Genomic DNA, 12,872 nt, shown 5'->3' on the forward strand with positions numbered 1-12,872 from the left:
CCTTGAACGCTTTTACATAGAGAACAAGACAAGGAAGCCACCGTAATCACTTCTGTCCAAACACTGTACAGTAGAGTAAGGAGGAAAATAAAATACAAGGCGTAAGATTTGGAAAAAATAAAAGTAGAATTCACTGATGATGTGAATATTAATTCAGAAAATCCAAAAGATAAATTATTACAGTAAGTAAGATTGTTGAGAAAGATTACAGTGTGGAAAAAAGGGAAATACTTGTCTATCTATATACTTGCCAACAAACGCTTGGAAAACGAAATTTTAAAAGAGTTACAATAACATCAGAAGAATCATTTTCTTATTTTTTAATTTTTATTTATTTATTTTTTCCCGCAAAGCCCCAGCAGATAGTTTCATGTCATAGCTGCACATCCTTCTAGTTGCTGCATGTGGGGACGCGGCCTCAGCGTGGCTGGAGAAGCGGTGCGTTGGTGCGTGCCCGGGATCCAAACCGGGGGCCGCCAGCAGCGGAGCACACGCACTTAACCGCTAAGCCACGGGGGCCGGCCCAGAAGAATCATTTTCTAATTCCAAGCCTTATAAAGGTGCTTAGAGGCTCGGTGGGGGATTATTAAACATTTCTGAGGAGACCGTTCAAGAGAGGCTAGATAGATGGATGGAAATCCATGAAGAATCTAAGATGTTCTGTTAACAGTCAAAATCACAACAAATGTTTTTTAGGGGGATTGAGAATAACAAGCAGATCCAAAGGCTGAGTTCAGCCAACACACTTTTCTCTCGAAGAAAAGCAGTGTGAGCGTTTTTGCTGTACCAGATGTCAAGAATTATCGTAAAGCTTCGGTAAATTGAGACAGAGAATCTCAATGCAGGGACAGTCATCAGGTCAAAGGAACAGAATAATGAGCTCAGAGACAGATCCTTGCATAAATGGGCTCCCACCCGCCTCCCTCCCCCTTTACTGCAGTGGTCTGTGCAGGAAGTAGAGAAAGGATGGTGTTTCCATAAATAGTGCTTGGACCATTTAACCATAAGGAAAAAATTAAATTGTACTGGTAATTCACACCATACACACAGTCAGCTCCTGGTGGGTTAGAGGCCTCTATGTAGAGGTAAAACCATAAGACCCTGAGATGCTAACATGTGTTATTTAAGACTTGGGGTAAGAATAGATTTCTTGAAAGGCACACAAATGCCTAACCACAATGGAACAACCTAGACAGATTTGACTATATTAAAACTGAAAACTTTGATTCTCCAGAAGACACCACAAGAGAGTGAAATGTAAGTCACACAGGCGGGGAATATGCTCACAGAATACGTGGTTGTCATTCACTAGCATTTAAGTATATGAAGAGCACCTTAAAAATGAAAAGAGAAAAAAAAGGCAATACTGTGGATAATTGGACAGAAGATCTGAATAGCGTCACCACAGAAGAGCCAACAGTAATGGCCAACCCAGGAATTGGGGAAAGGTGCTCAACTTCATTAATCATCGATAATGAAAAAGAAAGCCAGAGAGGGAAACAGGCACGCCCACCAGATGCCGCAGGTGACAACGCTAAGAGCAGACGAGAGTGTGGAGCCTCAAAATTGTCATGCATTGCAAGTGAGAATGCTCCCTGCACAGTCGTGTGGAAAAGACTCCCCATCATCTAGGAGGTTGGGGGACTGTGCACCTCATGGCCCGCAGTTCCTTCCTAGAGGAGTGTGTGCACAGGAGTCTTTCACAACGTCCCCACCTGGAACAGCCACGTGGAGCCGTGGTGCAACGTTCAGATGAATGGTGTCACTTGTTGCTGAGAAGGCGGTGGGGCTTCTCCAGGCCACACAGCTGGTGCAGAGCCTGGAGAAGTTTCCCCTCCTCCTGCCTCCCCCATCCAGGCCTTCTCTCCCCAGTGCTGCCTCCCCGACTTAGATGTGTCTCTGACCCCGTGTCCCTCCTGTCCCCAGAGCCCACGGTGGTGTTTGCCAAGGAGCAGCCGGCGCGCAGGGAGGTGCAGGCCGAGGCGGGGGCCAGCGCCACGCTGAGCTGCGAGGGTGGCCAGGCCCAGACGGAGGTGACGTGGTTCAAGGACGGGAAGAAGCTGAGCGCGAGCTCGAGAGTGCGCGTGGAGGCCAAGGGCTGCAGCAGGGCGCTGGTGGGTGCAGCAGGCGGGGCAGGCGGACGCCGGGGAGTACAGCTGCCGAGGCCGGGGGGCCAGAAGGTCTGCTTCCGCCTGGACGTCACAGGTCAGTTCTTGGTGCGGGGGGAGCTAGCCTTGTTGTGGAGGTGAGGAAGGACTGGCTCACGGCACAGACAGACTTTTGTGCACTTTCCTTACGACTTCCATCTCTTTGTGTCTCCTACCCTTCCATCTCCCATCTTCATACTCATTTTGGGCCAGGGGAGGCTGGAAGGGAAGGGTACATGGAAAGGAGAGGGCTGTCTGGAAACCTGCAGGGGCACCTCCACACGGTAATGCTCAGTCACCTGTCCAGAACCTTCTCGTGGTCCTGGTGTCCGAGACTGGCTCTACCTGATGCTTTGGGGTGTGAGGTAGACCAGTTGTCTCTCAGCTGGGCTATGTGACTTCCTCTGTTGTGTGTTCTGATGACTCCACGTGCCCTCACCACACCTCAGGCCAGCTCTTGTCAGCAGGAGACGTTCCAATTTCATGAACCTGGGTTAGGGGAATTTTTGCCACACAATCATACTTGGAGTTACGTCAAGAATGAACTTTGGGTTATCAAATTTGAGGTGTCTGGGACTCTCTTCCTTCTTCCTTTTCATGGGTGAAAGCTCTCTGTCACCTCTGAGTAACAAGATGTAGGTATGTGTTTGTTGTGATGTCCGTGCAAAGGGAGGAGAGAACGGACGATGGGTGAGTATTCACCTGTGATGTGTAGGGTTATTGTGTTAAAGCAGATATCGTTTTGCCTTTTTCCTCGGTTTGGATGTTCAATGTCAGAATTCCCTTTGGAGTTACATTTGTAAAGTTAGGAATGGAAAGGAAAAAGTTGCTTCTGCCACATCGACATGCTTTGCTACGAGGGGCTCCTGTGGTAGCAGCCTCTGCTTGGTGGAGCAGTATTGATTTCATAACACTTTACTAATGGTGAGTGCGTGCCTTTGCCTCCTTGTCTGGTACGTAGAGAAGTCTAAGAAATTAAATTATTTTCCTGTTGTTAAGAGAGTCTTTTTTTTTTTTTTTTTTTTTTTTTGTGAGGACAATCAGCCCTGAGCTAACATCCATGCTAATCCTCCTCTTTTTGCTGAGGAAGACTGGCTCTGAGCTAACATCTATTGCCATCCTCCTCCTTTTTTTTCCCCCAAAGCCCCAGTAGATAGTTGTATGTCATAGTTGCACATCCTTCTAGTTGCTGTATGTGGGACACGGCCTCAGCATGGCCGGAGCAGCGGGTGCGTCGGTGCGCGCCCGGGATCCGAACCCGGGCCGCCAGCAGCGGAGCGCGCGCACTAACCGCTAAGCCACGGGGCCGGCCCAGAGAGTCTTTTTTTCTTTAAAGATTCCTTTTTTTTTTTTTTGATGAAGATTGGCCCTACACTAACATCTGTTGCCAATCTTCTTCTTTTTCTTTTTTCTCCCCAAAGCCCCAGTACACAGTTGCGTATCATAGTTGTAGAGTTGTAGCTCTTCTATGTGGGATGCCGCCTCAGCATGGCTTGACGAGCAGTAAGTAGGTCTGCGCCCAGGATCCGAACCAGCGAACCCTGGGCTGCGAAAGTGGAATGTGCGAACTTAACTGCTATGCCACCGTGCCGGCCCCTGTAAGAGAGGCTTGATGACAGATAGGGGTGGCTGCCATCCCAGATTGACTCCTAGGTGCCAACACATAACAGTTTGGTGTTGTATCAGAACATAATGATTTGTGGGTGTGTTTAGATACCGAAAATCTGCCCAGATATCTTTGTGAAATGTTAGTTTAAGAGAAGATGACAAAATATTTTATGGCAGTAAGTTTGAAAAGTTGTGACAATTTGTCTAATTCCTAGTAAACTGTATGAAAATTGACACAAGAAGGTATAGAAAATTCGGATAGTCCTATGACTTTTAAATAAATGGAACCAATAATAAAAAATCTTCTAAGCCCAATAGTTCTCTGGTAAACTCTCTTAATATTCTGGGGAACAATTAATCCATGCTCACGGAGATTGTGGTAGAACAGAAATAGGAGATACGCTCCGTAACTCGTTTTATGTAGATAATGTGACATGGACATCAAAGTCTGACAAGAGAAGTAGGAAGAATTAAATTAGAGACCAATCTATGATGGATATCAAGGAGAAAATCACAGATAAGACGTTAGCGAAGTGAATTCAACAGCATATCAAGAGGATGCTACACTGTGAGGGAAGTCATAGTCCAGGACTGCAAGTTTGGTTTACCGTTAAAAACATTAGATCAATATAAAGCTTGACATTAACAGATTTCATGAAAAATGATGTGATTTCTCAATTAATACAGAATAAAATTATTTGATTAAAATTTAACATCATAAATTCAGGAAAAATATTTGATAAAAATTAACATCAAATCATGCTGTAAAATTCTGAACAATGTAAAAGTGTTCTTCTTTAATTTGACAACTGGTGCTGCAGGAGACACGAATAATGTCATACTTAAAGTGAACCTTGAACGCTTTTACATAGAGAACAAGACAAGGAAGCCACCGTAATCACTTCTGTCCAACACTGTACAGTAGAGTAAGGAGGAAAATAAAATACAAGGCGTAAGATTTGGAAAAAATAAAAGTAGAATTCACTGATGATGTGAATATTAATTCAGAAAATCCAAAAGATAAATTATTACAGTAAGTAAGATTGTTGAGAAAGATTACAGTGTGGAAAAAAGGGAAATACTTGTCTATCTATATACTTGCAACAAACGCTTGGAAAACGAAATTTTAAAAGAGTTACAATAACATCAGAAGAATCATTTTCTTATTTTTTAATTTTTATTTATTTATTTTTTTCCCCCAAAGCCCCAGCAGATAGTTTCATGTCATAGCTGCACATCCTTCTAGTTGCTGCATGTGGGACGCGGCCTCAGCGTGGCTGGAGAAGCGGTGCGTTGGTGCGTGCCCGGGATCCAAACCGGGGCCGCCAGCAGCGGAGCACACGCACTTAACCGCTAAGCCACGGGGCCGGCCCAGAAGAATCATTTTCTAATTCCAAGCCTTATAAAAGGTGCTTAGAGGCTCGGTGGGGGATTATTAAACATTTCTGAGAGACCGTCAAGAGAGCTAGATAGATGGATGGAAATCCATGAAAGAATCTAAGATGTTCGTTAACAATCAAAATCACAACAAATGTTTTTTAGGGGGATTGAAGAATAACAAGCAGATTCCAAAGGCTGAGTTCAGCCAACACACTTTTCTCTCGAAGAAAAGCAGTGTGAGCGTTTGCTGTACCAGATGTCAAGAATTATCGTAAAGCTTCGGTAATTGAGACAGAGAATCTCAATGCAGGGACAGTCATCAGGTCAAAGGAACAGAATAATGAGCTCAGAGACAGATCCTTGCATAAATGGGCTCCCACCCGCCTCCCTCCCCCTTTTACTGCAGTGTCTGTGCAGGAAGTAGAGAAAGGATGGTGTTTCCATAAATAGTGCTTGGACCATTTAACCATAAGGAAAAAATTAAATTGTACTGGTAATTCACACCATACACACAGTCAGCTCCTGGTGGGTTAGAGGCCTCTATGTAGAGGTAAAACCATAAGACCCTGAGATGCTAACATGTGTTATTTAAAGACTTGGGGTAAGAATAGATTTCTTGAAAGGCACACAAATGCCCTAACCACAATGGAACAACCTAGACAGATTTGACTATATTAAAACTGAAAACTTTGATTCTCCAGAAGACACCACAAGAGAGTGAAATGTAAGTCACACAGGCGGGGAATATGCTCACAGAATACGTGGTTGTCATTCACTAGCATTTAAGTATATGAAGAGCACCTTAAAATGAAAAGAGAAAAAAAAGGCAATACTGTGGATAATTGGACAGAAGATCTGAATAGCGTCACCACAGAAGAGCCAACAGTAATGGCCAACCCAGGAATTGGGAAAGGTGCTCAACTTCATTAATCATCAGATAATGAAAAAGAAAGCCAGAGAGGGAAACAGGCACGCCCACCAGATGCCGCAGGTGACAACGCTAAGAGCAGACGAGAGTGTGGAGCCTCAAAATTGTCATGCATTGCAAGTGAGAATGCTCCCTGCACAGTCGTGTGGAAAAGACTCCCCATCATCTAGGAGGTTGGGGACTGTGCACCTCATGGCCCCGCAGTTCCTTCCTAGAGGAGTGTGTGCACAGGAGTCTTTCACAACGTCCCCACCTGGAACAGCCACGTGGAGCCGTGGTGCAACGTTCAGATGAATGGTGTCACTTGTTGCTGAGAAGGCGGTGGGGCTTCTCCAGGCCACACAGCTGGTGCAGAGCCTGGAGAAGTTTCCCCTCCTCCTGCCTCCCCCATCCAGGCCTTCTCTCCCCAGTGCTGCCTCCCCGACTTAGATGGTGTCTCTGACCCCGTGTCCCTCCTGTCCCCAGAGCCCACGGTGGTGTTTGCCAAGGAGCAGCCGGCGCGCAGGGAGGTGCAGGCCGAGGCGGGGGCCAGCGCCACGCTGAGCTGCGAGGTGGCCCAGGCCCAGACGGAGGTGACGTGGTTCAAGGACGGGAAGAAGCTGAGCGCGAGCTCGAGAGTGCGCGTGGAGGCCAAGGGCTGCAGCAGGCGGCTGGTGGTGCAGCAGGCGGGGCAGGCGGACGCCGGGGAGTACAGCTGCGAGGCCGGGGGCCAGGAGGTCTGCTTCCGCCTGGACGTCACAGGTCAGTTCTTGGTGCGGGGGGAGCTAGCCTGTGTGGAGGTGAGGAAGGACTGGCTCACGGCACAGACAGACTTTTGTGCACTTTCCTTACGACTTCATCTCTTTGTGTCTCCTACCCTTCCATCTCCCATCTTCATACTCATTTTGGGCCAGGGGAGGCTGGAAGGGAAGGGTACATGGAAAGGAGAGGGCTGTTCTGGAAACCTGCAGGGGCACCTCCACACGGTAATGCTCAGTCACCTGTCCAGAACCTTCTCGTGGTCCTGGTGTCCGAGACTGGCTCTACCTGATGCTTTGGTGTGAGGTAGACCAGTTGTCTCTCAGCTGGGCTATGTGACTTCCTCCTGTTGTGTGTTCTGATGACTCCACGTGCCCTCACCACACCTCAGGCCAGCTCTTGTCAGCAGGAGACGTTCCAATTTCATGAACCTGGGTTAGGGGAATTTTTGCCACACAATCATACTTGGAGTTACGTCAAGAATGAACTTTGGGTTATCAAATTTGAGGTGTCTGGGACTCTCTTCCTTCCTTTTCATGGGTGAAAGCTCTCTGTCACCTCTGAGTAACAAGATGTAGGTATGTGTTTGTTGTGATGTCCGTGCAAAGGGAGGAGAGAACGGACGATGGGTGAGTATTCACCTGTGATGTGTAGGGTTATTGTGTTAAAGCAGATATCGTTTTGCCTTTTTCCTCGGTTTGGATGTTCAATGTCAGAATTCCCTTTGGAGTTACATTTGTAAAGTTAGGAATGGAAAGGAAAAAGTTGCTTCTGCCACATCGACATGCTTTGCTACGAGGGGCTCCTGTGGTAGCAGCCTCTGCTTGGTGGAGCAGTATTGATTTCATAACACTTTACTAATGGTGAGTGCGTGCCTTTGCCTCCTTGTCTGGTACGTAGAGAAGTCTAAGAAATTAAATTATTTTCCTGTTGTTAAGAGAGTCTTTTTTTTTTTTTTTTTTTTTTGTGAGGACAATCAGCCCTGAGCTAACATCCATGCTAATCCTCCTCTTTTTGCTGAGGAAGACTGGCTCTGAGCTAACATCTATTGCCAATCCTCCTCCTTTTTTTTCCCCCAAAGCCCCAGTAGATAGTTGTATGTCATAGTTGCACATCCTTCTAGTTGCTGTATGTGGGACACGGCCTCAGCATGGCCGGAGCAGCGGTGCGTCGGTGCGCGCCCGGGATCCGAACCCGGGCCGCCAGCAGCGGAGCGCGCGCACTAACCGCTAAGCCACGGGGCCGGCCCAGAGAGTCTTTTTTTCTTTAAAGATTCCTTTTTTTTTTTTTTGATGAAGATTGGCCCTACACTAACATCTGTTGCCAATCTTCTTCTTTTTCTTTTTTCTCCCCAAAGCCCCAGTACACAGTTGCGTATCATAGTTGTAGAGTTGTAGCTCTTCTATGTGGGATGCCGCCTCAGCATGGCTTGACGAGCAGTAAGTAGGTCTGCGCCCAGGATCCGAACCAGCGAACCCTGGGCTGCGAAAGTGGAATGTGCGAACTTAACTGCTATGCCACCGTGCCGGCCCCTGTAAGAGAGGCTTGATGACAGATAGGGGTGGCTGCCATCCCAGATTGACTCCTAGGTGCCAACACATAACAGTTTGGTGTTGTATCAGAACATAATGATTTGTGGGTGTGTTTAGATACCGAAAATCTGCCCAGATATCTTTGTGAAATGTTAGTTTAAGAGAAGATGACAAAATATTTTATGGCAGTAAGTTTGAAAAGTTGTGACAATTTGTCTAATTCCTAGTAAACTGTATGAAAATTGACACAAGAAGGTATAGAAAATTCGGATAGTCCTATGACTTTTAAATAAATGGAACCAATAATAAAAAATCTTCTAAGCCCAATAGTTCTCTGGTAAACTCTCTTAATATTCTGGGGAACAATTAATCCATGCTCACGGAGATTGTGGTAGAACAGAAATAGGAGATACGCTCCGTAACTCGTTTTATGTAGATAATGTGACATGGACATCAAAGTCTGACAAGAGAAGTAGGAAGAATTAAATTAGAGACCAATCTATGATGGATATCAAGGAGAAAATCACAGATAAGACGTTAGCGAAGTGAATTCAACAGCATATCAAGAGGATGCTACACTGTGAGGGAAGTCATAGTCCAGGACTGCAAGTTTGGTTTACCGTTAAAAACATTAGATCAATATAAAGCTTGACATTAACAGATTTCATGAAAAATGATGTGATTTCTCAATTAATACAGAATAAAATTATTTGATTAAAATTTAACATCATAAATTCAGGAAAAATATTTGATAAAAATTAACATCAAATCATGCTGTAAAATTCTGAACAATGTAAAAGTGTTCTTCTTTAATTTGACAACTGGTGCTGCAGGAGACACGAATAATGTCATACTTAAAGTGAACCTTGAACGCTTTTACATAGAGAACAAGACAAGGAAGCCACCGTAATCACTTCTGTCCAACACTGTACAGTAGAGTAAGGAGGAAAATAAAATACAAGGCGTAAGATTTGGAAAAAATAAAAGTAGAATTCACTGATGATGTGAATATTAATTCAGAAAATCCAAAAGATAAATTATTACAGTAAGTAAGATTGTTGAGAAAGATTACAGTGTGGAAAAAAGGGAAATACTTGTCTATCTATATACTTGCAACAAACGCTTGGAAAACGAAATTTTAAAAGAGTTACAATAACATCAGAAGAATCATTTTCTTATTTTTTAATTTTTATTTATTTATTTTTTTCCCCCAAAGCCCCAGCAGATAGTTTCATGTCATAGCTGCACATCCTTCTAGTTGCTGCATGTGGGACGCGGCCTCAGCGTGGCTGGAGAAGCGGTGCGTTGGTGCGTGCCCGGGATCCAAACCGGGGCCGCCAGCAGCGGAGCACACGCACTTAACCGCTAAGCCACGGGGCCGGCCCAGAAGAATCATTTTCTAATTCCAAGCCTTATAAAAGGTGCTTAGAGGCTCGGTGGGGGATTATTAAACATTTCTGAGAGACCGTCAAGAGAGCTAGATAGATGGATGGAAATCCATGAAAGAATCTAAGATGTTCGTTAACAATCAAAATCACAACAAATGTTTTTTAGGGGGATTGAAGAATAACAAGCAGATTCCAAAGGCTGAGTTCAGCCAACACACTTTTCTCTCGAAGAAAAGCAGTGTGAGCGTTTGCTGTACCAGATGTCAAGAATTATCGTAAAGCTTCGGTAATTGAGACAGAGAATCTCAATGCAGGGACAGTCATCAGGTCAAAGGAACAGAATAATGAGCTCAGAGACAGATCCTTGCATAAATGGGCTCCCACCCGCCTCCCTCCCCCTTTTACTGCAGTGTCTGTGCAGGAAGTAGAGAAAGGATGGTGTTTCCATAAATAGTGCTTGGACCATTTAACCATAAGGAAAAAATTAAATTGTACTGGTAATTCACACCATACACACAGTCAGCTCCTGGTGGGTTAGAGGCCTCTATGTAGAGGTAAAACCATAAGACCCTGAGATGCTAACATGTGTTATTTAAAGACTTGGGGTAAGAATAGATTTCTTGAAAGGCACACAAATGCCCTAACCACAATGGAACAACCTAGACAGATTTGACTATATTAAAACTGAAAACTTTGATTCTCCAGAAGACACCACAAGAGAGTGAAATGTAAGTCACACAGGCGGGGAATATGCTCACAGAATACGTGGTTGTCATTCACTAGCATTTAAGTATATGAAGAGCACCTTAAAATGAAAAGAGAAAAAAAAGGCAATACTGTGGATAATTGGACAGAAGATCTGAATAGCGTCACCACAGAAGAGCCAACAGTAATGGCCAACCCAGGAATTGGGAAAGGTGCTCAACTTCATTAATCATCAGATAATGAAAAAGAAAGCCAGAGAGGGAAACAGGCACGCCCACCAGATGCCGCAGGTGACAACGCTAAGAGCAGACGAGAGTGTGGAGCCTCAAAATTGTCATGCATTGCAAGTGAGAATGCTCCCTGCACAGTCGTGTGGAAAAGACTCCCCATCATCTAGGAGGTTGGGGACTGTGCACCTCATGGCCCCGCAGTTCCTTCCTAGAGGAGTGTGTGCACAGGAGTCTTTCACAACGTCCCCACCTGGAACAGCCACGTGGAGCCGTGGTGCAACGTTCAGATGAATGGTGTCACTTGTTGCTGAGAAGGCGGTGGGGCTTCTCCAGGCCACACAGCTGGTGCAGAGCCTGGAGAAGTTTCCCCTCCTCCTGCCTCCCCCATCCAGGCCTTCTCTCCCCAGTGCTGCCTCCCCGACTTAGATGGTGTCTCTGACCCCGTGTCCCTCCTGTCCCCAGAGCCCACGGTGGTGTTTGCCAAGGAGCAGCCGGCGCGCAGGGAGGTGCAGGCCGAGGCGGGGGCCAGCGCCACGCTGAGCTGCGAGGTGTCCCAGGGCCAGACGGAGGTGACGTGGTTCAAGGACGGGAAGAAGCTGAGCGCGAGCTCGAGAGTGCGCGTGGAGGCCAAGGGCTGCAGCAGGCGGCTGGTGGTGCAGCAGGCGGGGCAGGCGGACGCCGGGGAGTACAGCTGCGAGGCCGGGGGCCAGGAGGTCTGCTTCCGCCTGGACGTCACAGGTCAGTTCTTGGTGCGGGGGGAGCTAGCCTGTGTGGAGGTGAGGAAGGACTGGCTCACGGCACAGACAGACTTTTGTGCACTTTCCTTACGACTTCATCTCTTTGTGTCTCCTACCCTTCCATCTCCCATCTTCATACTCATTTTGGGCCAGGGGAGGCTGGAAGGGAAGGGTACATGGAAAGGAGAGGGCTGTTCTGGAAACCTGCAGGGGCACCTCCACACGGTAATGCTCAGTCACCTGTCCAGAACCTTCTCGTGGTCCTGGTGTCCGAGACTGGCTCTACCTGATGCTTTGGTGTGAGGTAGACCAGTTGTCTCTCAGCTGGGCTATGTGACTTCCTCCTGTTGTGTGTTCTGATGACTCCACGTGCCCTCACCACACCTCAGGCCAGCTCTTGTCAGCAGGAGACGTTCCAATTTCATGAACCTGGGTTAGGGGAATTTTTGCCACACAATCATACTTGGAGTTACGTCAAGAATGAACTTTGGGTTATCAAATTTGAGGTGTCTGGGACTCTCTTCCTTCCTTTTCATGGGTGAAAGCTCTCTGTCACCTCTGAGTAACAAGATGTAGGTATGTGTTTGTTGTGATGTCCGTGCAAAGGGAGGAGAGAACGGACGATGGGTGAGTATTCACCTGTGATGTGTAGGGTTATTGTGTTAAAGCAGATATCGTTTTGCCTTTTTCCTCGGTTTGGATGTTCAATGTCAGAATTCCCTTTGGAGTTACATTTGTAAAGTTAGGAATGGAAAGGAAAAAGTTGCTTCTGCCACATCGACATGCTTTGCTACGAGGGGCTCCTGTGGTAGCAGCCTCTGCTTGGTGGAGCAGTATTGATTTCATAACACTTTACTAATGGTGAGTGCGTGCCTTTGCCTCCTTGTCTGGTACGTAGAGAAGTCTAAGAAATTAAATTATTTTCCTGTTGTTAAGAGAGTCTTTTTTTTTTTTTTTTTTTTTTGTGAGGACAATCAGCCCTGAGCTAACATCCATGCTAATCCTCCTCTTTTTGCTGAGGAAGACTGGCTCTGAGCTAACATCTATTGCCAATCCTCCTCCTTTTTTTTCCCCCAAAGCCCCAGTAGATAGTTGTATGTCATAGTTGCACATCCTTCTAGTTGCTGTATGTGGGACACGGCCTCAGCATGGCCGGAGCAGCGGTGCGTCGGTGCGCGCCCGGGATCCGAACCCGGGCCGCCAGCAGCGGAGCGCGCGCACTAACCGCTAAGCCACGGGGCCGGCCCAGAGAGTCTTTTTTTCTTTAAAGATTCCTTTTTTTTTTTTGATGAAGATTGGCCCTATACTAACATCTGTTGCCAATCTTCTTCTTTTTCTTTTTTCTCCCCAAAGCCCCAGTACACAGTTGCGTATCATAGTTGTAGAGTTGTAGCTCTTCTATGTGGGATGCCGCCTCAGCATGGCTTGACGAGCAGTAAGTAGGTCTGCGCCCAGGATCCGAACCAGCGAACCCTGGGC

General features: G+C 46.4%; 1 protein-coding gene across 1 annotated transcript in view; it reads left to right on the top strand.

Annotated features, from left to right (window-relative positions):
- Nucleotides 1-12,872, top strand: part of OBSCN (obscurin, cytoskeletal calmodulin and titin-interacting RhoGEF) — a 159,170-nt gene that overhangs the window by 51,662 nt on the left and 94,636 nt on the right. The window contains 5 exon segments of the mRNA XM_058554620.1: nucleotides 1,927-2,117; nucleotides 2,119-2,166; nucleotides 2,169-2,205; nucleotides 6,529-6,804; nucleotides 11,119-11,394. Coding sequence (XP_058410603.1) covers nucleotides 1,927-2,117; nucleotides 2,119-2,166; nucleotides 2,169-2,205; nucleotides 6,529-6,804; nucleotides 11,119-11,394 — 828 coding nt within the window.

Source organism: Diceros bicornis, chromosome 1, assembly GCF_020826845.1.
Source record: "Diceros bicornis minor isolate mBicDic1 chromosome 1, mDicBic1.mat.cur, whole genome shotgun sequence".
In the NCBI taxonomy this organism is placed as follows: Eukaryota; Metazoa; Chordata; class Mammalia; order Perissodactyla; family Rhinocerotidae; genus Diceros; species Diceros bicornis.